The sequence below is a fragment of the Ursus americanus genome, chromosome 7 (genome assembly GCF_024610735.1).
Source record: "Ursus americanus isolate L20-20 chromosome 7, mUrsAme1.1.p, whole genome shotgun sequence".
NCBI classification, from domain to species: Eukaryota; Metazoa; Chordata; class Mammalia; order Carnivora; family Ursidae; genus Ursus; species Ursus americanus.
In genome coordinates this window covers 8,077,903-8,102,016 of record NC_142133.1, presented here as the reverse complement: position 1 = coordinate 8,102,016, position 24,114 = coordinate 8,077,903, and the positions used below count along the sequence as shown (strand labels likewise).

General features: G+C 41.2%; 1 protein-coding gene and 1 pseudogene across 6 annotated transcripts in view; both read left to right on the top strand.

The window, feature by feature from the left end:
- Positions 1 to 24,114, top strand: part of IL1R1 (interleukin 1 receptor type 1) — a 71,169-nt gene extending 47,055 nt beyond the window's left edge. For 5 of the 6 annotated variants that reach the window (XM_045771580.2, XM_045771574.2, XM_045771577.2 and 2 more), the window contains 11 exons: positions 758 to 912; positions 3,580 to 3,646; positions 6,386 to 6,620; positions 6,729 to 6,918; positions 8,301 to 8,469; positions 10,624 to 10,689; positions 15,545 to 15,662; positions 16,636 to 16,787; positions 19,004 to 19,144; positions 19,931 to 20,098; positions 20,847 to 24,114. In XM_045771580.2, coding sequence (XP_045627536.1) covers positions 3,586 to 3,646; positions 6,386 to 6,620; positions 6,729 to 6,918; positions 8,301 to 8,469; positions 10,624 to 10,689; positions 15,545 to 15,662; positions 16,636 to 16,787; positions 19,004 to 19,144; positions 19,931 to 20,098; positions 20,847 to 21,265 — 1,719 coding nt within the window. In that variant the 5' untranslated portion in view covers positions 758 to 912; positions 3,580 to 3,585 and the 3' untranslated portion in view covers positions 21,266 to 24,114. The remainder of the gene's footprint in view (positions 1 to 757; positions 913 to 3,579; positions 3,647 to 6,385; positions 6,621 to 6,728; positions 6,919 to 8,300; positions 8,470 to 10,623; positions 10,690 to 15,544; positions 15,663 to 16,635; positions 16,788 to 19,003; positions 19,145 to 19,930; positions 20,099 to 20,846) is intronic. The other variant, XM_045771579.2, reaches the window with a different exon arrangement.
- On the top strand, positions 12,437 to 15,538 carry LOC148109621 (small ubiquitin-related modifier 1 pseudogene; annotated as a pseudogene).

The following is a 24,114-nucleotide window of genomic DNA, read 5'->3' as shown; positions in this document are numbered from 1 at the left end:
TCATGCTGTGTACCTTCCCATAAACCTAACATGAATGATCAGGGGCTCGTTAGTCCATTTAATCTAAGCAGAGTGTTTGGTGTTGCATTAGTCAGGCTATTTTATGGATTGGACATTAGAAGGCCTGATGCTTCAGCCTTACCAGCATTGCAAAGGCCTAAGAAAATGATTCAGACATGAAACAAATACCAGACTCCGAAATATCAAAAGTAAACTGTAAAACCAGGGAATGGATGGTGGACTGTCTATAGGACATCACCAGTAGGGCACATCCCAGCTCAACTTTTTGGAAGTTCTTCCAGGTTCTGTGATTTAGAATGCAGGTGTAGTGATATGCTTGATAGAAGGAAGCCTGAGGACTCACGGTGTGCCTGTTCTTATAAAGGGCCTGTTCATTTCTCCCCCAGCATCTGGTTCTTTCTCTGAGCTCTGTTCTCCTAAGTGCATAAAGTGGCGAGATGCCCATAGGTGGTTCCACCTTTCTGCCTTGCTGGGTCCAGCAAAGTGCCAGGTTACGTGTGTTTGTTCCAGAAGAGATGGTGGTTGTCAGCCTCTTGGTATTCCTCACCCCCCGCGACTCGACTTTCTGAAACTATTGTCTCAGAGGACAGTGGGGCACAGTGCTCTTTAAACGGGTGACTCACTTTTGTCAGCTTGTGTTGGTTGTTTTTGGACACTTCTTGAGGTGTGTGCAGCGGTCGGTAACTTGAAGCTTCCTCATTCCAGCTCGCACTGGCGTGTATGCTTCCTTCCCCAGGTAGACTCGCCCCTCAAAGATGCTGATTCCATCCTGAGAAGCAGGACCACTTCACACAAGAAAGGGCCATCTCCAAGGTTACAAGGCTGCTTCCCCCCCGGCGGGCCCACCGGCCTTTTCTCACAGACGGCAGGAGTCTCCAACCTCAGCTTCAGGTGATCCTGGCATACCTCTCACTGCGTACAGAACATTCTGTTTGTCCGTACACTTTCCTTTGGGACAGCTGCATGGTTTTATCTGATTTCTGAAGGGGTCTGGGGCCACATCAAGGGCCACTGCTCACCCACTTTCCCAGGGTCACTTACCAATCACTACGGGTATGACGTGTATGCCGATGGCTCCCAATACACTGTGTGCTGTTCAGTTCCAGCACATTCCAGCCCTGTGTCCATGTCACTCAGCTTTCAGCTGACACTCGGATTCTCTATTTCTGCTGGAGGCAACACTGCTAACTAGCTGGCCCCAGCAGACCCAGGCCCAGCGGTACCGTGAGTGACACTTTGGGCATCTCCTCGGGCTGTCTGTGGGTTCTGGAACCTGTCCCTCTTACCTGGCCCGGCCCTCGCTGGTCCCCGTCTGAGTGAATCCGGGCTGCTGCACCCTAGACCCCCTTTGTCACCCCTCCTCTTGCTGGCCTCAGAGCGAGTCTCAGATACACCCTCTCTCTGTCTGTCCCTCACTGCTGGCTGGCTCACGGCCACATCCTCTCTCATCTGGGCCCCCTTTCACAGCCATCCACTCTCCCTGCTTACCCTCGTGTCTCCGGTTTATATTCCACACAGGCGGCAAGATTTCTATGAAATCTGACTGTCCACCACGCTGCGGCTTAACCCCTTCAAGTGGTTCTCTTTGTTGCCACCGGCAAGTTGCGGTCCCCACTCCGCAGCCGGGCTCTGTGCTCTGGGCCCTGGCAGTCTCCTCAGCTCTGCTTCTTGGCTTCCCACGTTGGGTTATGCTCCAGACCTGCATGGGACTGGTCTCCTCTAGGTGCCCCCCACCACCTCATGACGTTCCGGTGACCCTTCATCCAGGAGCCCTGTCCAGGCTGAGTTAGGGCCCTGGGTGTTCCTCTCCCCACAGACACCCCTGCATCGGCGGAGAGCTCAGCGGACCCGCCCGCTTTCCCCACTGGCTGGTGAGCTGCTTGAGCCAGACCCTGGGTCATTACTCCTGCTTGTTCCCAGGGCCACGTGTCGTTGCAGGCGTGTCGTAGATAGCCAGTATCTGATTGTTGAATTCAGCAGTGAATGAATAAAGAGATGAATGGATAGCTGGAAACATTTCACCAAAGCTTGTACTTATCATCAGCATGGGGGTGATTATAATAGCTAACATTTGAAGATGACCATGTGCCAGACGGTTCTACACCCCTCACACGTGACAAATCATTTCACCCTCGGTAGCTGTCAACAAAAAATACTGCTCGTATCATCCCCATCTTGTCGAATGGGGAACTGAAGCACGGAGGCTGAGCTTTGATCCTGTGCGCCCTTGACAGGGTGTGTGGGACACATCTGTGATCACATGGGGCTTATGCCTAAATTGTGGCCATCTTGAAGCACAGCTTCTTGTTTAATTATTTTATTTCATTTTTTGGGGGGGTGGTCTCTGGCACTAGCACTCTGCCTGGCTTATAGCAGAACACGGATGCTGTTGAGAGACTTCCTCACTTGGCCCCCCTTTCAGCTATTGGCAGTGCAAGTCTAGTCAGGTTGGCCATCATCTTTGGGATTTCTATGTTGTTTGGGGGATCTAGTGGGGTTTGTGTTGATTTTTGTCAGGAGCATGGTTAGTTTAGTCTCGGGTGTATCTTCACCTCCCTCGCTTCCACTGTCCTTCCTTGGACACATGACCCTGACCCCATCTCATGGCCTGGAGCTGATCCCCTTGCCCTAAGGTTCTGGGGACTGATATGGATTCAGAAGGTCCCCTGTTGAGAGGAAGGAGCCATCCTCTCCCCTGCTTTTTTTCAAAGCATTTCTGGGGCAGGCGAAGCAAAACCTGGACCCAGGGGCTTGGCTTCCATGTTCTATAGTCTGTCAGAGTGGGAATGGCTCAGTGATCATCTGACTCCGTGCCCACTGGTACGTATGAGGGAACTGAGGCCCTGGGAGGCGTTGTGTCCAACATCACACTGCCCTGCGGTGGCAGGCCATTAGCCCTGGACTTGTAACGAATCAGCATTTCCCTGTAATTAATTCAGAATTATATCTTGAGCTATAATCTCAAGTATAAAACTCGCCCTGGCCCCTTCCATTTCTTCTCCCATGCTTAGTAATCACACAAGTCAGGTCTTGTAATTGCATGAACTAACAGCTGGCGCTGTTCACTTCATTTCCTGGTGTCTTTGTATTGTTTCAGATAAACTAACACGAGCAGTTGGTTGGCCTGGAACTGGCCATTGGGAAATATTTTAACCCTTTATTTTCTGCCTTTCTGTCATGGAGCCTTAAAACACCCCCACCCCCCACAGTTACAGAAAGAGCCAAGAAGCCAGGCTGCTGGACTTCTTATTTTAATAATCTAAGTATAGTTTAAAAGTAAATATGATAATAACGCAATTCATCTGGGTGAACTTGGGAGAAGGCCAATTTGTGTGAATAAAATGTCAGAATTACAGGATATTTAAGGAGTGCAGTCTTACTGCTATGAGGTAGGTCCCCAATTCTGACCGGAAGCAGGATCCCGTTGATGTAGGGAGACTAACCCATCATTGTGACTTGGGGATGAGGCAGGTGGGAGTTAGTTTATATGGTTTTAGAGAGTTTTCTGGAAGAGTAGCATTTTTATTTTTGTTTCACATCCATTCCTCTCTTTTCCAGGAGAATATGAAAGTGTTACTCAGGCTTGTTTGTCTCATAGCTGTACTGATTTCTTCTCTGGAAGCCGGTAAGTTAAGCATTTCCTCGTGTTCTTGTCTGCTGAGAAACCTATTACTTAGAACACATGAAGTACCTTCCCTGACAGAGTTATTTCTTTTCCTCGCCTGTTTCTGTTGAATCCCAGAATAGCCAGCCTCCTTATCACAGAACTGTACTGTACATTCTCTCATTTACGGATTGGGAAACTGAGGCACAGTGAGGCTAAGAGCCCAAGCTCACCTAGCTAGTGTCAGAGAAGGAGCTAAAATCCAGGCCTCCAATGTCAAGGACAGGCCTCCTCCGACTTTGTTGCTGATTGAAGAATGTGATAGGAGATCCTGGCTTTCATTCAGAAGAGGCGTTCAATGTAGTCATTATGAACCCACAGCTGAGAGCCATCAAGAGATAGTTCTTTGCGTTTTTGTTTTTGTTTTTGTTTTTTTTAGTCTGGCTTCTTTCAGGCAGCATAATTATTTTGAGGTCCATTCATATTGTATAAATGGATAGTTATTATTTTATTACATGGTAGTTGTCTATTGTATATCACCATTTAATAATCCATTCACATTTGATGGACGTTTCAGCATTTCTAGTTCTTGACTATTCAGAGTAAAGGTGCTACGAAAGGTAGCATTCAGGTCTCTGAATGGATGTATATTTTCATTCCTCTTAAGTGAATACCTGAGAGGGAATGGTTGGGTCATATGGTAAGCTTATATGAAACTTTTTAAGGACCTACTAAAGTGTCTTCCAAGCAGTTATACCATTTTATACCTCACCAGCAGTGAATGAAAGTTCCACATCTCATCAACACCTGATATTGTCAACCTTTTCAATTTTAATACTGAAAGGAGTAATATCGGTTTGTAATTTTAATTCCATTTCTTGTTAATGATAATGAACTTCTTTTGATGTGCTTTTTTGCCATCCATATATCATAATTCACTTTATCTCCTTTGTCTGGCTTATACTAATGGCGTGTTTTCTTTAAAATAACTGCTCTCAGGCTTATGGTATCCATCTTTAACTTACTGCTGTCTACTTTCAAGTGAGACTATACTGTTTCACATATACTATAAAAAACTTACAACAATATACATCTATTTCTCCCTTCTCAAAATTTGTCTAATTGTTCCTATACATTTTACTTCTTTATATGTCATAAATCTCACAATACTTTTTTATTTTTGTTTTAAATGTTCAATTATCTTTAAAGAGATTTAATAATGCTGTGGCTTGAGGTTCACTAATCTTTTTTTCTGTAGTTTCAAATCTGCCATTAATCATATCCAATGTATTTTTTAAGTCAATATTGCAGTTTTCATCACTAGAAATTTAAGTTTTAAAAAAAATCTCTTTTATGTCTCTACTCAACATGTTTGATCTAGTATCTTGAACAAATGGAACACTGTAGTAATAACTAATTTAATTTTCAATGTATTAATTCTGTCATCTGGGTCATTTCCAGGTCAATTTTGATTGACTGATTATTTTCTTCTTTTTTTAGAAGATTTTATTTATTTATTTTAGAGAGAGAGAGAGAAAGAGTGTGAGCACAAGTTGGGGGAGGGACAAAGAGAGAGGGAGAAGCAGACTTCCCACTGAGAGGGGAGCCTGATGCCGGGTTCGATCCCAGAACCCCGAGATCATGACCTGAGCCAAAGGCGGGCACTCAACTGACTGAGCTACCCAGGCACCATGAGTTTTTTCTTCTTATCATTGATTGTATTGTCCCATTTCTTTGCACACCTAGTAATTTTTGATTGAATGCTAGACATTGTAGATTTTACCATTTCGGGTGCTGGGTATTTTTGTATTACTAAAAATGTTCTTGAACTGTTCTGCCACAGGTTCTAACTTGGAAATAGTTGATCCTTTCAGGTTTTGCTTTTAAGCTTTATTAGTCAGGATCAGAAAAAGGCTTATTTTAGGCCTAATTTGCCCCATCTACAGGGTCAAACCCTGTGGGTACCCTACCTGATGTTCCATGATTAATGAGGTTTTCCATTCTAGCTGTTGAGAACAGCAGTATGTGCTCCAGTCAATATTCACTCTAACCCTTTTGGCAATTCTCACTCTGGCCTTGGGTTGTTTTCTTATGTTTGGTGCTCAGCTGAAACCTTGAGGGAGACCGTATAGATCTCCCCAACTCACTCTCTCTCTCTATCTATACAGCTCTAATCCCTTTGCTACTCTGTCTTGCAAACTCGTGGTTTACCTGGATTTCCAGCTCTAACTTCTCCATTCAGAGAGAATCCTGGGCTTTGCCTGTGTTTCCTCCTTGCAATGTCATGACCTAGAATCTTTCTCTAGGCAGTAATTTGGGAAAATTGTATGGCTCACCTACTTTGTTTTCCATCTTTCTGGTATTTCTGTCCTTTGTTCCTTGATGTTCAATGTCTTGAATATTGTGTCATATACTTGGTCCGTTTTTTCAATTGTTCAGGTGGGAGGGCAAATCCAGTCCATTTTGTACTGAAGCAGATCTCTCTCCTGCTACATTAGCACCAACTTTTAGATGAATAAAGAGGGGATGAGAGAGGTTAAATAACTTTCTCAAGGGCACACAGATAGTAAGTGCCACAACTGGATTTGAATATAAATCTTTCAGACTTCCAAGATGATGCTTTTAATTGTAAAGCTGTTAAAACTCATATATAATATGAATTGATGTATTTTGTAATTGATGTGTTTAAATGTCGATATTACATTAAAAAACATGGACAGATTTCTCACAGAAATTGCTTTCTCTTTTTCCCTTTTAAAGACATGTGTGAGGAACGTGCAGAACGAGTAATTTTAGTTTCATCTGCATATGAAATTGATGTTCGTTCATGTCTTCTTAACCCAAATGAAAGGAAAGGCACTATAATTTGGTATAAAAATGACAGCAAGACTCCTGTATCTATGGAAGTAGACTCCAGGATTCACCAGCACGAAGATAAACTTTGGTTTGTTCCTGCCAAGGTGGAGGATTCAGGACATTACTATTGCGCCGTAAGGTAAGAAAGGAATCAATACGTTGCAGACATGTGTTCTGTGTGCATGTGATAGTTAAGGACAGAAACATCTTAAATTGTGCTGAATTCACCTATTTTGGTTTATTTTAGGAATTCAACTTACTGCCTCAAAGTTAAAATCACTATTAAGTTTGTACAGCATGAACCTAACTTATGTTACAACACAGAAGCTATATTTACACAGAAACTACCTGTTGCAGCAGATGGACAACTTGTGTGTCCTTATATGGAGTTTTTTAAAGATGAAAAAAATGGCTTACCCGAAATGCAGTGGCATAAGGTAATTTTATGTTAAATATGATATTTTACTTTTCCAGCAAATAAAATTGTTTTCTGTCCTAGACAGTAGGGTAAATCTGCAGAGTACTTTTTCATTTGACGTATTGTTTGCTTTTGCATGGTGACACTGAATAGGAAATTGTTTTTAAAGTTGTGAGACTGCGTACATTTAATTTGCAGGGTTTTTTTTATTTTTGTAAAAGCTTTTATTTATTTGACAGAGAGAGAGAGGGAGAGAGGGAGCGCACAAGCAGGGGGAGCAGCAGAGGGAGAGGGAGAAGCAGGCTCTCTGCTGAGCAGGGAGCCCGATGCGCGGCTTGATCCCGGGCCCCTGGAATCATGACCTGAGCCGAAGGCAGATGCTTAACCGACTGAGCCACCCAGGCATCCCCTCAATTTGCAGTTTAATGAAAGTCTTACTTTCTGTTACTTTTATTTAATAAGATAAAGTTGAGAAGAGGATCGTTGAAATAAAAGCTGTTTAAAGATAAGGCTGATTATAAATTTAAGGTTTTTGAGATAATATATAATATAAAATATATCTAATTATATAATGTAATCATATAATATAATATATAACAATATAATTATATAATTATTATAATATATTATAATAGCATATAATATATATTATGTTTATTAAATATTAAATTATTTTAAAATATCAAAATATTAAATTAAATTAAATTATATATAAAATATATAATGTATAATAATATAATAAATATGACATATTTATTATAAAATATATTGGTTTTTTGTTTTATTAAAAATAGTAAGTGGTCCTTAAACAACTGAGTGGTTTAAGTAACTGTCTTAAGAGTGGATTGGCTGGCATTCTGTGGAACACGTCATGTTTTGGTAACTTTGATCTCCCTAGTTTGTTGGAACTTACATGGGGAATCATCTTGTAGAGGTTAAGAAATACAAAATAAATGCTATCAACGTGGAAAAGAAGTACAGTGTTACTAAGAAACTATGGCTTTAGCATCTGTCCTCAAACACGTTTTTCTTGCAAAGTAAATTTGTCTTCACTTGTCTTCAAAGTGCAAAGCTCGTAGGCATAAAGATTTAATATCCTGGGAATATAATTGGGACTATTGCCAAAAAAATACTATATTAAAACTTGTACGCAGGGAACATTGTCATATATATTCATATATGTGTTCAGCTTGTGATCATGTGTCTGGTGCAAAACAGAGGAGAAATAAACAGGTGTATGATGATTATTCTTGTAAATGTTCCTGAGGTTTTCAGTTCATATATGTATAAACATCACACGCATAAAACATTTGCCAATGAGAAAAAATGGAGTTTCTTTAGCTGGTAGGCGGGGAAAATCATTAATTGGTCTTAATACTTCCTTCCTCTCCCTCTGTCTAGGATTGCAAACCTCTACTTCTTGACAATATAAACTTTACTGGAGTGACAGATAGACTCATCATAGCAAATGTGACTGCAGCGCATGAGGGGAAATATACTTGTGGAACATTCTACACGTACTTGGGAAAGCGATATCCTATTACCCGGGTGATAGAACTGATAACTATAGGTGAGTCCTAGCTCCAGTCCTAGGAGTTTGAATCTGGGAAGGCCCAGAAACCATGATTCTAATATTACCTTCATTGTTCAGGGAGGAACTAAACCCAAGAGAAGCTTGATGACTTGCCAAAGGTCGCGTGGCTTTAGCTTTTTTATGGCTAAGACTAGGTACATGTTTTGCATTCCTGCTTCAGATGCAGTGCTAATTAGACAGACAGTAAGAGCTATGTTTTCCAACCGAAGTGAGAGGCTTGTTCGTTGCAATGGCTAAAGATGGTTCTTCTAGAGCGCTCTGGGGTTCCCTGTGACTGGTGTACGAGGAAGGGCAGTTCTGAGCGCTTTCGCTTGGGGAGCCTGAGTGTCCAGCAGTTAAGAACATTGACCGGATCTTGTTGGGTTGGACGCTGATGGGCCTTGGAGTATGTTGCATTCCCAGAGTGCGCTCTACCTACTGTTAGCTTCTTGTTAGCTCAGTTACTTTCCCTCTCTCAGCCTGTTTCCGCCTCTGTAAGATGAGCCAACCTTCCAAGGTTGCTGGGGAGATTAGAGATCAGGTATGCTCAGCTGGTGATCATGTGCCTGGTCCAAAACAGAGGAGAAATAAATAGGCGTAGATAATTATTCTTGTAAATCTTCCTGAGGCTTTCAGTTCTCTATGTGTGACTTTTTTTCCCCCCAAAATGACATTGCCTTTGAAAATATATCCCGGAAATGAGTTGAAAGAGAGGGGGGATTGAACTTTGAAGTCAATCATGTGATACTTGGGGGGTTTGCAGTTTGAGATTTTTTTTGAGCCCTGCCCATTGTTTGTCTGGTGGAGGACTCCTGCTTATGTACCTGCAATCATATTAAAATAAAATAAACATCTTGGACCTAAAAAAACCAAACAAACTATATTTCACCTTAAAAGCTATTTTACAAGAAAATGCACTCCTACCAATTACCTGGTGTTGGGCAGAATGCTCAGCCTTTCTGTAAATAGATTTTGTAAGCTTTCAGTAATGAAAGAAGAGTTACTTTAACCAGGACTTTAAAAGTTAAAGGGGCCTTATTAGTAATGCTGGGGCAACAGGCATAAATGGGGACCGTCTCAGGTAAACCCCAAATATGATCACCCTACATATAACTAAGTTTTCTCAATTCTCTCATAATTTATATATTTCAAACATTAATTTTATTGAATCAAAATGAATTCCTTGCCCAGGCCCTACAAGCATCAGTGAATTATAATTTTCAACAATCCTTAGATCACAACCATCCTGAGTTTTTAGCAGCCTCTCTCTTGCCATGGGGTAGCTCTGGTTTGTCTTTCTTGACATACAGCAACCAGACCAGCAGACAGAATTTTAGAGAGAACCAGGGAATTTTTTTTAATAGGTCAAATATGGTGTAAATACTCTGTCTTCTTTTCTGATCCCTTTTATAGAAATAATATACTTCATCAGAGAAGAGGGCATATTTTGTTTATGTAAAACAGATTCAAAAATATTAATTGAGCATCTACTATACGCCAGGCACTGTTCTAGGTCTACATTAGGGAGCAAAAGAGACAAGATCCTGCCCTGATGAAGCTTACTCTTTCTTTTTCTTTTTTTCTTTTTTCTTTTTTTTTTTTTTTGACTGTGGTGGAATATTCTGGGCGTTCCAGTTCATAGTTTCTCAGCCTTGGCCACAGATGGACCTTTGAAGTCAATCTTCTTGTAAATAAAACTCAGATGAATTTCTCTTCTGCCCTTCTAAATAAATTCTGTCAAATTGCTTGGCGTTCCACTCTTGGGTCATTACTACAATTACTAAATCCAAGCGGGTCTAGTGCCCGGTGGTCTGTCCGCTTAATGCTTCATCCGCGGAAGTCCTTTTCCACAGCTGTCCTGTTGCTCCTGATTCGCTTTGAGGGACGCACCTGTCTGGAGTCCTGGTGATGGGTGTGTTTGTAGCACCAAGCTCGATGGGTTGAGCAGGGCCCAGGCTTGGCAGGAGGTATTCGTGGTTTAGCTTCTCCCTTCACCTCTTGCCTTCTGTCTCCTGCCGCATATGCTTTGGGCAGTCGGGGGAATAGCTGGCCAGCCACCACGTGGTGTATCTTGGTACGTTTTACTGTTGTCATCTGTTGAGATTCTGATCTGTGAGAGACTAAGAAGCCCTGCGGATGTTTGTCTTTCAGAAGAATACAAGCCCGTGAGGCCTGTAATTGTGAGTCCAGCTAATGAGACAATGGAAGCAGGTCTGGGTAAGTGGGTTCCCATCACGCTATGCTGAAATCATTATTTTGAACTCAAGATTAAGATACACTCTCCCTTTACTACACATAACCGAAACCATTTACTGAATAGATCTAGAATTAGTGAGAAAGTAGCACCAATTATGTCTTTAAATGTTCCTTTGGATTTCCTGCCTCTCTTAGCAGAAATCTAGCCATGTCTGATTTGCCCACCCTCGCTTTCCCATGGATGCTTATTACCCATGAAAACATCAGCCACAGGCTAAGTTCAACAGCACTAGAAATGAGAAATGTAATTTATCTGACGGGCACGGGATGGATTTCTTAAGACCAGAGCTAAGCTTTTAGACTGAAGGGTAAGATAACAGACCCAAAAGGACAAGTATTTTTCTAGAATGACCATTAAGACGAGTGAAAATTTTTTATTTCAAGAAAAAAGACATAATCCTATAAGCATTTAGACCTACGCTATACAATGGAGTAGCCATTAGCCATATGCGGCTATGTACATGTAAATTTAAATTAAGTGAATTAACTAATTTAGCTCAATTAAAAATTAGTTCTTCAGGCATATTAGCCGTATTTCAAGGGCTTACCAGCCATATGTGACCAGTGACCACTGTATTAGCACAAATATAGAACATTTCTGCCGTCACTGAAAATTCTCTTGAAAACCACTGGTCCAAACATAAAAATAGATTTTCGTCTCAGAGGATCAAAAGCCAGGCTGGCGTGCAAAGTTCCCTTCTGTAAAAGTCAGTGCCTGAAGACAGTGAATATCTGTACAGAGTTTAGAAGTAAAAGTTTGTGACCAACGGATTCTGTACTTGGCCAAGTTGTTACTCACCGTGGAAGGTAATATAAAGACATTCCTAGAAGGAAACCAACAAAGATGTGAAAACTCACAATTAAATATAGGCCAATAGAATCTAGAGCAGTGTTCCTCAACCCTTTTTTCCCCTCATTAATGCTCCCCTGTAGAGCCTAAAAAGGCATTTCCCTCCCCCAATCCTTTTCCCTTCTTCAGTTTTAATGCCACAGACCTATTGTATATCCGTTGATGTACCATGGCACTTGGCACGGCCACAAAGCATTGCAATATCTACGAATTTCTTGCCCTCTCCCCAAGAACCACTTTTGGCCCTGTTGGCCATAGCTTCTGGGAACAATTCATATTCTAGTGGGGTACATTTAGAGCTCTGAAGTTCAGGTGACACTGATCTCCAAATCTAAAAAAATAGCTTCATATTAGGAAACAATTATTTTATATATATTTTATATATGTTTTTTGATGTATCACGTTGACCAGGTGCAAACATCCCCCTGTCATATGATGATGCTGAAGGGTGTCGAGCAGGCATTTGCTGAGATGCAATACAAATTACCAGTGAAATGACTTAGAAAAATAGGAGCTGGGGGCTGCTTCTTAAACTTAATAAATAACATCGATTCAAACCAGTAGTCACTCACATTCTTAGTGGTGAACCATGATAGTGTTAGATGTTCTGCAGGCATAGACCCTCAAGGCAAAGACGCCCAAATAACCAGCATCACTTAACATATTCTAGAAGTGCCCACTTGATACAATCCTACATAAAAGAACCAAGGTATGCTTACTGTAAGGGAGAAAAGGACTTTCTTATTATTTCAGATCATATAATGTATGTATTACTCTCAAGAGAATTACTGGGGAGAAGTTAGAATTAATATATTATTAATTGGCCAGATATAAAATTAATGTTCTAGGTGTAGCGGAAGTCCCTTCAGCTGCGGCGGTGTGCTGTGGGGAAGAGATGGATTTGTAAATCCCCGAGCGAGGTCCTGCCTTCCTGAGGCCACTACTGTGCCGAGGAGACTGTGGGTGAAGCCATCATCACTATGTCTGATCAGGAGGCAAAGCCTTCAGCTGGGGACTTGAGGGATAAGAAGGAAAGAGCGTACATTAAACTCAGAGTCATTGGACACGGTGGCAGTGAGATTCACTTTGAAGTGAGGATGGTGGACGACACAGCTCAGGAAACTCAGAGAATCATGCTGTCAAAGACCGGATGTTCCAGTGAATTCACTCAGGTTTCTCTTCGAAGGTCAGAGGACTGCTGACAATCACAGTCCAAAGGAGCTGGGAACGGAGGAAGACGTGATTGAAGCTTACCAGGAACAAACAAGGGGTCCTTCAACAGTTTAGATATTATTTTTATCTTTTCTTCTTTCCCCTCAATCCTTTTTTTAGTTTTAAAAATAGTTCTTTTGTCATGGGGCGTTCAGGACGGAACTGGAGCCTGGCACCTCACGTCCTTAAGACATCTGGGGATTTGAATTCTGGTGTCCGTTAGCCATTATCATTTGTTTTCCTGGTGCTGAGGTTTGGTGATGAAACCTCGGTGCCCTTCCTGTTGCCCTCTCCTTTTGACAAATTATACGCGTGCACAGAGGCGCCGCCTTGGCCAGGACTGCGTGTCTTCAGGCTTGTGGTAGGTCAGACTCAGCGATGCTCGCGTTGGTAACGGCTTTCCGATTGGCCCTGATGTTCTGACACGTGATTACCTCCCTCCTGGACTTGTGGCTTTCAGTGGGAGACGGAAGTTTCTCCGAGAACCGAGCTGTGGACAAATGGCCTTTCCTTAACTTAAATCTGCTTTTAAAATCTGAGGGGCTGGCCCCACAGTAGAGAAATATCAGGCTGGAGTCGAGGTGGCGTAGAGATGGTGAGAATAGGGACTAACTCCAACGATGGCTTTACTGAAGAGAAAGCATTTTAAGATTAAAGAAAAATCTTGCCAGAAGATCCCCGAAAACTTGTGATTTTCATAAGTAGTTAATAAAGGTATTCATGCCGAAGTGTATACGATGGAACACTGCTCTTTTTTATTTTATTTTTACTTTTCGGCCTGGGGATATGGGTTTTGAATGGACATTGTCTATACCAACTTCATTAAAGTAAACAAAATAGTTGTAAAAGCAAGCAAATAAATACAGTTGATACTCTAAAATGGTAAACTTGTTTGGCAATAACCAGCTAGAAAACAATGGGAAAAGAGACCCCATTTGCAACATGTCGTAGAGATGTCTATAAAATTTCTTAGCAAAATCTTTCAAAAATATATAGGATTTATAGGGGAGAAAAAAACACAAATTCTGACCTATATCTCAGGAAAATTGAGACTTAAAGCATACATATCGACAAAGAGTGGAAGTGATCTTGTTTCCAATGGGGAGAAAACTGGTTCTTAGTGGAAAAAAAATCTAAAGCAATATACTGTACGTCTGTGGTATTAAAAATTCATGGGAAGGGAGGGCATTAGGATAAAAATGTCTTAAAAGGCTCCAAAGGGAACAATAATGAAAAGAATCTTGAGAAACACCGATTTAAGGAAAACTGTAATAGAAATGTATGTTTTTTTCTTATATGGAAAACTGGAAATTGTAAAGATAGCAACTCTGATTTATAGTTTTAATGTAATTCCAATAAAAATATGAATGGGCTCAAAAGTTGGCAAGTGGTTCTAAAATTCACCCAGGAGATTAAAATGATGAGATTATTAAAATAATATTGGGAAGAAGAGCTCTAAATGATACTAACATTTACCCTACAACTGCAGCAATTAAGATTGTGGTACCATTGGCATCAGTATACCCATTCAGCTCAACCAGGAGAGTCCCAAATAAATAATTTATTTTCTGATAAAAGTGGCATTACAAATTATTATTCAATAAGTGGTTCTGAAGTGGTCAATCAGCTATTTGGATAAAAGCGTTAAGTTAAATCTCTCCCTCACAGTTGCTAACACCATACCCAATTATATTCTAGACAGAGTAAAGAACTAAACCAGTAAAACAATGAAAACGTTTTATATACCTCGATGGAAATGTGCACAGATATTTTCCTGATCTGGTGGCAGAGCTTTAAGAAAAAAGTCGTGAGAACAGACAAAACAGAAATTTGATCAAATAAAAAATAAAAATATCTACACCCAAGAATTTCCATAAACAGAAATAGAAGGAAAGCAGTGAACTCTGAATGGTATTTGGAATCGTTTTCATGTATTATAAAAAGTTAATATCCTGGATGAATAAACCCACACAGCAGTGAGGTTAATATGAGACTCAGTTAAATACTAGACAGCAGGCAGAACAAGTAGTTCTTAAAGGCAAATGAATACTAAACTTCTAAAAGACGCGTTCATTCACCATGATTTCAAGAAACACACATGAAAATTTAAATGGAAAGTTTTCTTCTCTTGTTGGGCAATGACCAAAAATATTTGGAATGTGGGGGCTTGGGGGATAGAAGGCACTCATCAACACGGCTGGACAAAGTGTAGATATGTACGGTCTCACTTGGGAGAGGGGGGCTGGCTTTTTAAATTCGTATATCTCTTCATTCTACTTCCAGATTCAAAGTAGTACTTCAGGATATGTACCATATTGATGTACAAGAATGGTCATTAGAATATTCATTCTAATAGTGAAAAAAATTAGAAACAAATTGAGTTTAGCAATAGGAGAAGCGTCAATCATAGCGTTATCTGTATTGTGGAATACTGAACGGCCATGAGACAGACTGTTTTGGAAGGCCGAGCCCGTGAGCTGGAATTCCCAGCCTACAGTATTCACAAATAGTAGACAGTAACACGCCATTTTTACAATTGCATGTGAGAAACATTGCGTGTGTACACAGAGAAGATGAGGGATAAGATGCGTGAAGTTATTAATCACGGTTATCTCCACGTGGTGGCTTGAAGGGCAATTTTTCTTTATCTTTGTACTTTTCTATAATTTAAGATTTTTATTCAATGGCCATTTATTAATCTGGACAGATCAGATCAAAGTCAATTGCTATGATTAAAACTACATTGCTTTGCAGGATCCAAGCTACAGTTGATCTGCAATGTCAGCGGCCACATTAGTGACTATGTCTACTGGAAGTGGAATGGGTCATCGATTGATGAAGAGGACTCAGTGCTGGCAGAAGACTATGTACCGTAAGTATGCTAAAAGCCACTTTATGCAACAGAGAAGTTTTGGTATTAAATTCATGGCATGAGGGGCGCCTGGGTAGCGCAGTCATTAAGCGTCTGCCTTCGGCTCAGGGCGTGATCCCGGTGTTCCGGGATCGAGTCCCACATTGGGTTCCTCCGCTGGGAACCTGCTTCTTCCTCTCCCACTCCTCTGCTGTGTTCCCTTTCTCTCTGGCTGTCTCTCTGTCACATAAATAAATAAAATCTTTAAAAAAAACAAAACAAAAAAAAAATAAATTCATGGCATGAAATTTAGACAACCTCGATGGTTTAATTGGATAGCAAAAGTTAGTTGATTGGCCCTTGACCCTTTGCTGCCCATACTGAGTTTTGCTGAGCTAAATAGGATTTATAAGATCTTACACCCTTCAGGTAAAAATGTCATTGTGATGTGAATTCCGGACCACTTGGAAGGCCTTCTCTTGGATTTGGGTAAATATTTACAACATTCCAATGAAGCAACTTTCCTGAATTACCCTTCATGTTATTCTGTGTTTTAAACAGTTTAGGGAAGACTCATTAAGTGGGATGGAGAATCGGGCACGCCACCTCTCAAGTCTCTAGTGGCTTTCTGTTTCCTCTCTCGGGATCAGCTCCTGACTCCTTAGCATTCTCTTTGGTCACCTGCTCCAGTCTCCTCCTGTTTCATGTATTCTTCTCTGTGCCCCCATGGCGACTAGAATGCACATCCATCTTTTTCTTCTCGGAAGCTGGTAATTTTCCTTTATCTCTGCTACTGAGTCTTTTACAGACAGTGGTCTTTGGGCTATAAAATCTCAGATCAGCGTTGCTAACAGCCTGACCATCATCCCTGTGCGTAAGGCTGGTGATCATTTCTGCCACAATTCATATGGCGAATAAAGAGGTGAATCATGTCTATGTGTCTCAGTTGTAGTTTTACTGAAACAACTTCATTCATTCTCTCTCTTTTGAGCAGGGTGGAAAATCCTCCAAAAAGAAGAAAGAATACAATCATCACCATTCTTAATATTTCAGAAGTGGAAAGTAGATTTTATCTACATCCATTTACCTGTGTAGCCAAGAATACAGAGGGTTTAAGTTCAGCGTATATCCAATTAATACATCCAGGTAAACAACAGAATACGTGAAATGCAGTTTTGGTTTACTGTTGCTAGAATCTATGACCTTGAGGTCTGCAATGCTGTTTCCTCTGCCTGGAACGCTCTTGGATTCCTCTTAACCTGGCAAACTTCTATTCTTTCACTTGTCAGCCGAGCTGTTTCTTCTCCTAGGAAGCTTTCTGTCCTCTTGCCTGCCCTTAACAAGCTCTCTGACCAAACAGATGAGGTTAGTGCCCCTGTTATATACTTTCAGAGAACCCTATGTCCCTGTCACAGTATCTGTCATAATTAGTTTTCTTTACGTGACTTAAATTCTGTGACATTGCCAACCAGGTATCTTACCGATCATTCTATTTCCAGAGCTAGTAGTGACTTAAATCTGGCATATCATAGGTATCTGACGAATATTTTTAGGTAAATGACAGCATAATGGATGTAGAGGGGAATCCTAAGTATCCACTTCTCAGAGAGGATGTCGGAAGTTACTGGTTTTCTTCCATTATATAATCAAACACAATATTGAAAAGATTTGTGACCTATTTTGATTATTCGTAGTTGAATTAAATATAGGGCATTTATGAATGTGTACATGGAAGAAAATTTAAAAACCTATAGACAAATTGTTAGAATTAGTAAATGAATTTAGCAAGATCACTAGTCTCTCTCTATATGTAAATACATACATATATGAACATATAGTATTTCTGTGTATGTCAGTAAATACCAACAACAAATAGAAATTAAATTTAAAATATTACATTTACAATAGTGTCAAAAATTATCAAATACTTCGGAATAAATCTGGCAAAGGCTGTTTCAGACCTCCGTGATACAAACTGAAAAATGTCATTGAGATAAATCAGAGAAGACCTAGATAGGTAGGTATAGATAGATAAGTTCATAGACTGAAAAACTCCATATTATAAAGATATCAGCTCTCCCCAAATGAATCTTTAGATTCAAAACAATTCCAGTCAAACTTTCAACAGTACTTGTGCAAGTATGGGTATGTGTTTGTGTGGGTGTGTTGTTGTGGGCGGGTTTATTCTAGAAGTCATGTGGAAATGTTAAGGGGCGAGAATAATCAAGGTGGTCTTGAATAAAAAACAGCAAATCTGGAAGATTGACACTACAGGTATCATGATCTTGGGTGAAGCTGCCATAATTAAGGCTATCACCGTGAACTATGCATTGGCCCAATTGGATATTGGTCTGGAAAATGGTATATATCTTGATTCCTATTTCATAACCAAATCAGCTGCAAATGGATTAAAGACCCAAATTGGGAAATTAAAGTAATAGAGCTTTGAGATTCTCTTTTCTGGATGCCTCCGTGACCCCTCACATTTCGAAGGCATTTTTTTCTTCTTTCTTCTCTATACCGCACCCCCTTACCTTTCCTTCCCCTTGCTTTTCTGCCCCTCCTCCACTGTAATCATGGGAGGGAGTGAAGCTAGGAGAACGTGGAAGAGTGACACATTCTGTATGGCATCCTTAAGCCCCTTCTTTCCTTTCCCCCACACTTCAGCTTTCCCCACTTGACTCTTGTACCTCCAGAAACTTCTGTAGGCTTTTGAGTGATTTTGACTTGTTTTACTCTGAAGTGCTCTATCCTATGGGCTTTGGCATTCTTTCTGTGTTATCGTATACAGTGGACCCTTGAACAAAACGGGAGTTAGGAGCACCAACACTCCTACTCCCAGTCAGAAATTCGAGTATCACCCTGAGTCCCCCAAAACTTGACTACCGATAGCCTGCTGTTGACCAGAAGCATTACTGATAACATAAACAGTTAACACATATTTTGTATGTTATGTGTATTATATACTGTATTCTTACAATAAAGTAGGCTAGAAAAAAGAAAATCTTAAGAAAATCATAAGGAAGAGAAAATACATTTACAGTAACTGTATTGTACGAAAACTGCGCATAGAGGGACCCACACAGTTCAAACCTGTATTGTTCAAGGGTCAAGTGTATTGTAATATTTAGGTGGAAATTTCATACAGCACACCTCAGTTTTATACTGTATCAATTCTAGATGGCTTTGTACATTAGTATGCTTTATTAAGTGATGATAACGAAGAGGTTAACCTTATCTGGGATTTGGAATTGCAGACTAATCCCAAAAATGGTTCCTCTGGGACGGTAATATTTAACTTGGTATGTCCAAATTTTTAATTCTTTTCGTTCTAACGTATTTTTTCTTCTTCTCCTCTCTAGTGCCCGATTTCAGGAAGCACACAATTGGTGTATTTGTCATGTTAACAGTGATAATTACATGCTCTGTTTTCATCTACAAAATCTTCAAGGTTGACATTGTGCTTTGGTACAGGGATTCTTGCTATGTTCTCCCCAAAAAAGGTACAATTTTGTATTCTATGCAATGTTTCCTTTTTGGAGAGAGGGGATAGTTAAGAGTTGTAGAGGATAACTGAGAGGGTTTTTACTTACATTTTAAAATGAAAAGTGGCCTATACAAGAATAGTAGATATTCTTATACATAATTATAATTTGGGGACTGAACAGACTGAATAGCGTTGTTTTCCAAGTTACTGCTTTAGTGTTCATGATGGTGGGATAAACAGGCATTTAGAGCATTTGTTTGCAAATCCAGCTTGTATTTCCCTGCCCCGTTCTGGTTAAGACATAGGTGACTAACATAATATAATAAAAAATCATTATAAAAAAAAAAAGACATAGGTGACCCTATGGTCTGCCTTCAGAGGAAAGAAATGACGATTTTCATGCATCTGGGAAACTCTCCCTTTCTCTTCTGTTTAAACCTTGCAAAAAAAAAATTAATACTACAATAATACATAAAAGGAAGAATGGATAGAATTCAGGGCTGAGACACCAGGGAAGATGATGAGACCAGGGAGCTAAGGATAGTTCCCAGACCAAGAGGTAAAAACCCTCTGCACGTGAGGGGCCATTCAGTAATATAAGAATACTTCACAGTGAGACACAATACATAGAAACTTGTAGGAGAGGACCGCTTTAAAGAGTTACTGTATTTTTAGTATTGCTGCCTCATTCATACCCTCACCCACACAAATTAATAATTCATTCTGAAATGCACGTTCGGGACACTGACTTTACCCAATGCCTTTTCTTTTGGATCTAAGTATTTTACATTTTCCCCTCTAGCTTCAGATGGAAAGACCTATGATGCATACATACTGTATCCAAAGACCCCTGGGGAAGGGTCCACCTCTAACTCAGATATTTTTGTGTTCAAAGTCTTGCCTGAGGTCTTGGAAGAACAGTGTGGATATAAACTGTTCATTTATGGAAGGGATGCCTATGTTGGGGAAGGTGAGTGCGTCGTGGAAAAAAGGAAAAGTCTTTGTTGTAAAAATAATTGCTAAAGTTAGGTTTCATCTTTCTAGAAGAACTGTGGCGTAGGTAAACAGCTTTGGCAGTTTTAAGAACCTCCTGGGTGGGTGTGTGATGACGATTTTCACAGCTATTAAATGCAAAGTACTTACTTTTCTTGTGTTTTGCTGGCACAAGAATTAACTAGGTTTTATTTAGTTTTGGGAAGCTTTACGAGTAGTTAGATCCAATAGTTACTTTATAGCTGAGACAGCAAAAGAGGAGTGGAAGAGATCAAAAAGTTTAAGGTTTTAGGATTTCTACCCCAAGTATTCTGAGTCCTAAATGAAATATTCAGCTTTTGTGGGTCAGGTTTTGAGCTGGTCTATAAAACTGGAAACTTCTTTCATTTTACTTAAGATGAGAAAAAAGAAGGGGGCGCCTGGGCGGCTCAGTTGGTTAAGTGGCTGCCTTCGGCTCAGATCATGATCTCAGGGTCTTGGGGTCGAGCCCTGTGTCAGGCTCCCTGCTCAGTGGGGAGTCTGCTTCTCTCTCTGCCCCTCTCCCTGCTCATGCTCTCTCTCTCTCTCTCTCTCTCGTAAATAAATAAAATCTTTTTTAAAAAGGATGGGAAAAAGAGCATTAGAAGACAAAAGGGTTGGGGTGGGAAGAACCTTATGGGGTTTTGGTTTGGGAGAGAATAAGTATTAATCGAAATTTTACTTTTGCTGTGCTTCTTGTTTTTCAGACATTGTTGAGGTCACTAATGAAAACATAAGGAAGAGCAGAAGACTGATTATCGTTTTGGTCCCGGAAGCATCAGGATTGGGCTGCCTGGGGAATTCTTCTGAAGAGCAGATAGCGATGTACAATGCTTTCGTTCAGGATGGAATTAAAGTTGTCCTGCTTGAACTGGAGAAAATCCAAGACTATGAGAAAATGCCAGAAACCATTAAATTCATTAAGCAGAAACATGGGGCCATACGCTGGTCCGGGGACTTTAGGGAGGGATCGCAGTCTGCAAAGACAAGGTTCTGGAAGAATGTCAGATACCACATGCCAGTCCAGCGGCAGCCACCTTCATCCAGACCCCAGTTTCTGTCCTTGGCCACAAGGCCAGACTCTAAGAAAACGCTGCAGAGGGAGGTGCAGGTGCCCCTCGGGTAGCAGGGAGAAGTGTGGCCCAGAGTTCCTTGGGTGACTCATGTCTTGTGGCCTTGCAGGCTGGGCTGTGCCCCCACTGACTCTACAGTCGTGAAATGCACCTGTAGTGTCCCTTATCCCTGAGGTCATCTGGAATCGGATTGTTAAGGGAGCAGAATGCGGTGCCGGTAGCAGGGCAGCGCAATTCAGAACCGAGGGCTTGGAAACCCTTTTAGAAGGCAACAGATGCCCTGTCGGAAATGTGTGAACTGCTGAGAACAGGCACTGGGACCGCAAATGAGAGGGAGGAACAAGCAGGAAATATTTAGCATCTATAAACGGTTTTATGAAGTTGTCTACAGTCCAGAGGCGGGGCTGTGGCCCAGTCCGGGGACTGCCCGGTCCCTGGCCCCCCCACTGGCTTCCCTTGGCAGTGCTGCCGGCAAAGTGAGACTGGTATTTCACAGAGTGGGGTAGAAGTATTCTTGGAGAAATTTCCATTTGCTTCGCACTTTCCGCAGGCATCGACAGCCAGCTGTCCGTTTCCAAAGACCGAATTTCATTTCACAGACCTTTAAAATTCTCATTTCGGTGAAGAAAGGGATTCTTCAGGATTGCACATTTTTGAGAAAAAAAACTTAGCTTTCTGCTGGAGAGAGAGAATTTCAGAAGCAGGAGTAGCAGAGCCCTGATCCAGCTCTGCATGCTTCCCCCCTGCCTGGAATGACCGTTCTGTCCTACCTTCCTCTTCTGGGTTCCACTTGACTCGTGGCTTCTTTGGAAGGACAACTTCCAGGTCACTTCCTCCTGTTCTCTGTCACACACCTGGCCCTCGGATTAGCTGTCCTTCATGAAGTGCTGCTCTGAGCTTCCCCTGCTCTTACTGCGGGGCTCCTCCTGGTTGGGGAGCTGAAGCCCGATTCCCCCAGTCTGTCCGCACAGCCATTCCCCTCACTGTCCTGCTCTGTGGATTCCCGGTCAGCCTCAGGTACCTTCACGCCCACCCCTAGTACTTCCTCTTCTCTGCTTCTCCTTCCTATCTCCTCCGACCAGAATGCCTTCTCGAATTTTCTCCAGAGTTTTATGAAATTTGAAATTTACTCCAACTCTGTTTCTCTAAGAGATTTCCCCAAGAAGCCGCCCTAACATACCTGCTCTCTCCTCTCAGGCTGACAGCACTGAGTCTGTTGGCTGTCCCTTTGCGAGAAGGCTGTTCCGTCTGTTCCCTGCCGGGGAGGCTGTGGGTGCGTCTCTCCTTGTCAGGGGGCCTTCACAAGTAATTTGCCCACCTGACGTAGATTTGGGTAGGGCTTTCTTGTTGAAAAAGGTCCACAGATTATCATATTTAAGTTTTGCAATCACCCTAATGTTATAGAGAAAGCAAGTGACCTATTTTTAAAAATTATGTTCTTCTTGCTGTCAGACCTAGGGCTCACAACAGGGTTGCTGGCTCCGAGTGTAGTGTCTTCAGCGCTTGACATCAGGTCAATAAATGTCCCCTTCAGCCCTACCCCTGGCACTTTTGTGAGAAGAAATGCTTGTTTTCTAGAATGGTGGCTGAGGCCAGGAAGGGTTTCATTTAAGGAACCAAATTCTAAACTTCGGAGTATTGGAATTCACAAAAACTATGGTTAGGTTTGTGAAAATTATTTCTGCTTTCATATATTCTTTCCTGAAAGGTAAATATTTCTTAGTGAATTAGAAATGAAAGCAAATTGGTTTTTTGGTATAGGAAACTATTTTTTAAAACTTGATGATAGTCCCTAGAGAAACCCCGAAAACTGCAAAGCCAAGTTCACGTGCCACTTGTCCCATTTTAAACGTCAATGAACATGGACGTTTTTTATATTTTTAATGTTTTTTAAATTTTTAATGTTTAATGTTATGGGTGAACACAGACCTATACAGTGTATTCCCCTCCCCCACAGTGATCAGAGCTAGACAAGAACAGTCGAATGCTCTGCCTCTTCTCTTTCCACCTGCTTTCTCTTGGATCCGATCCGGCAGCGTTGAGTAAAAGCACTGTTTTGGAACTGCTGGTTGGTTTTTTTTTTTTTTCTAGAAAGTGCCTAATTTTTATTTGTCAGCGCACATGGGGTAGGGTGTGAAGATGTCATGGTCAAAAGGCCTATCAGATGTTTAACACCTATGTTGCTGATGATTTTCAGTCTGTCATCCATAAAACACACTTGTGTGTGTAGTGCCAAGAGAGCGAATTCCGAAACTTCGACTTAGCAGCAAAGTTGGCCAGAAAGTAAGGAGCGGGGAGAACAACCAAGAGTTACCAGTGGCATTGCACCTGAAATTTAGGGAGGGACAAGAATCAAGGGATTTGCCGGGGACCAGGAGAATCCCCAACAGGAAAGTTCATGTCATGGTGTCACTCCCAGTTCCCAGGGGAGGATTCCGGAGGAAGGAGCTACACTCCTAGTTCTCTGGGAACTTCCTTTGTTTTATTGTTTTCCCTGAAAACCTCTTTTAAGCTCTTCCTTTCAAGCCTTCCCCATTAATTAGATTGTGCTGCATTATCTGATGGTGGTATTTTTTTGTCAGCCTAAATGTTTGAAGGAGAGTTTGCCAACAAAGCCTTTGGCTTCCAGGGGTGAAAACTGGCCTAGCAGAATTTGTATTTTCCTCCTCCCACCCCTCTTTGTGTATTTGTGATAAAAGAAAAGGTATTGAGCCATTTTTTCCAGTGGTATTTTTGATAAATTATATTTTTACTGGTTAATAATGAAGGGTTTTTAGAAACTTGTTTGTACAATTGTGAGCAGATACCAAGTATTTTTATATAAAACATCAGTCCGTGTCCAGCATGTATCACTGATCGATGGACTGAACTTATTTTCCAATAAAATTGGCAAAACCTGGTA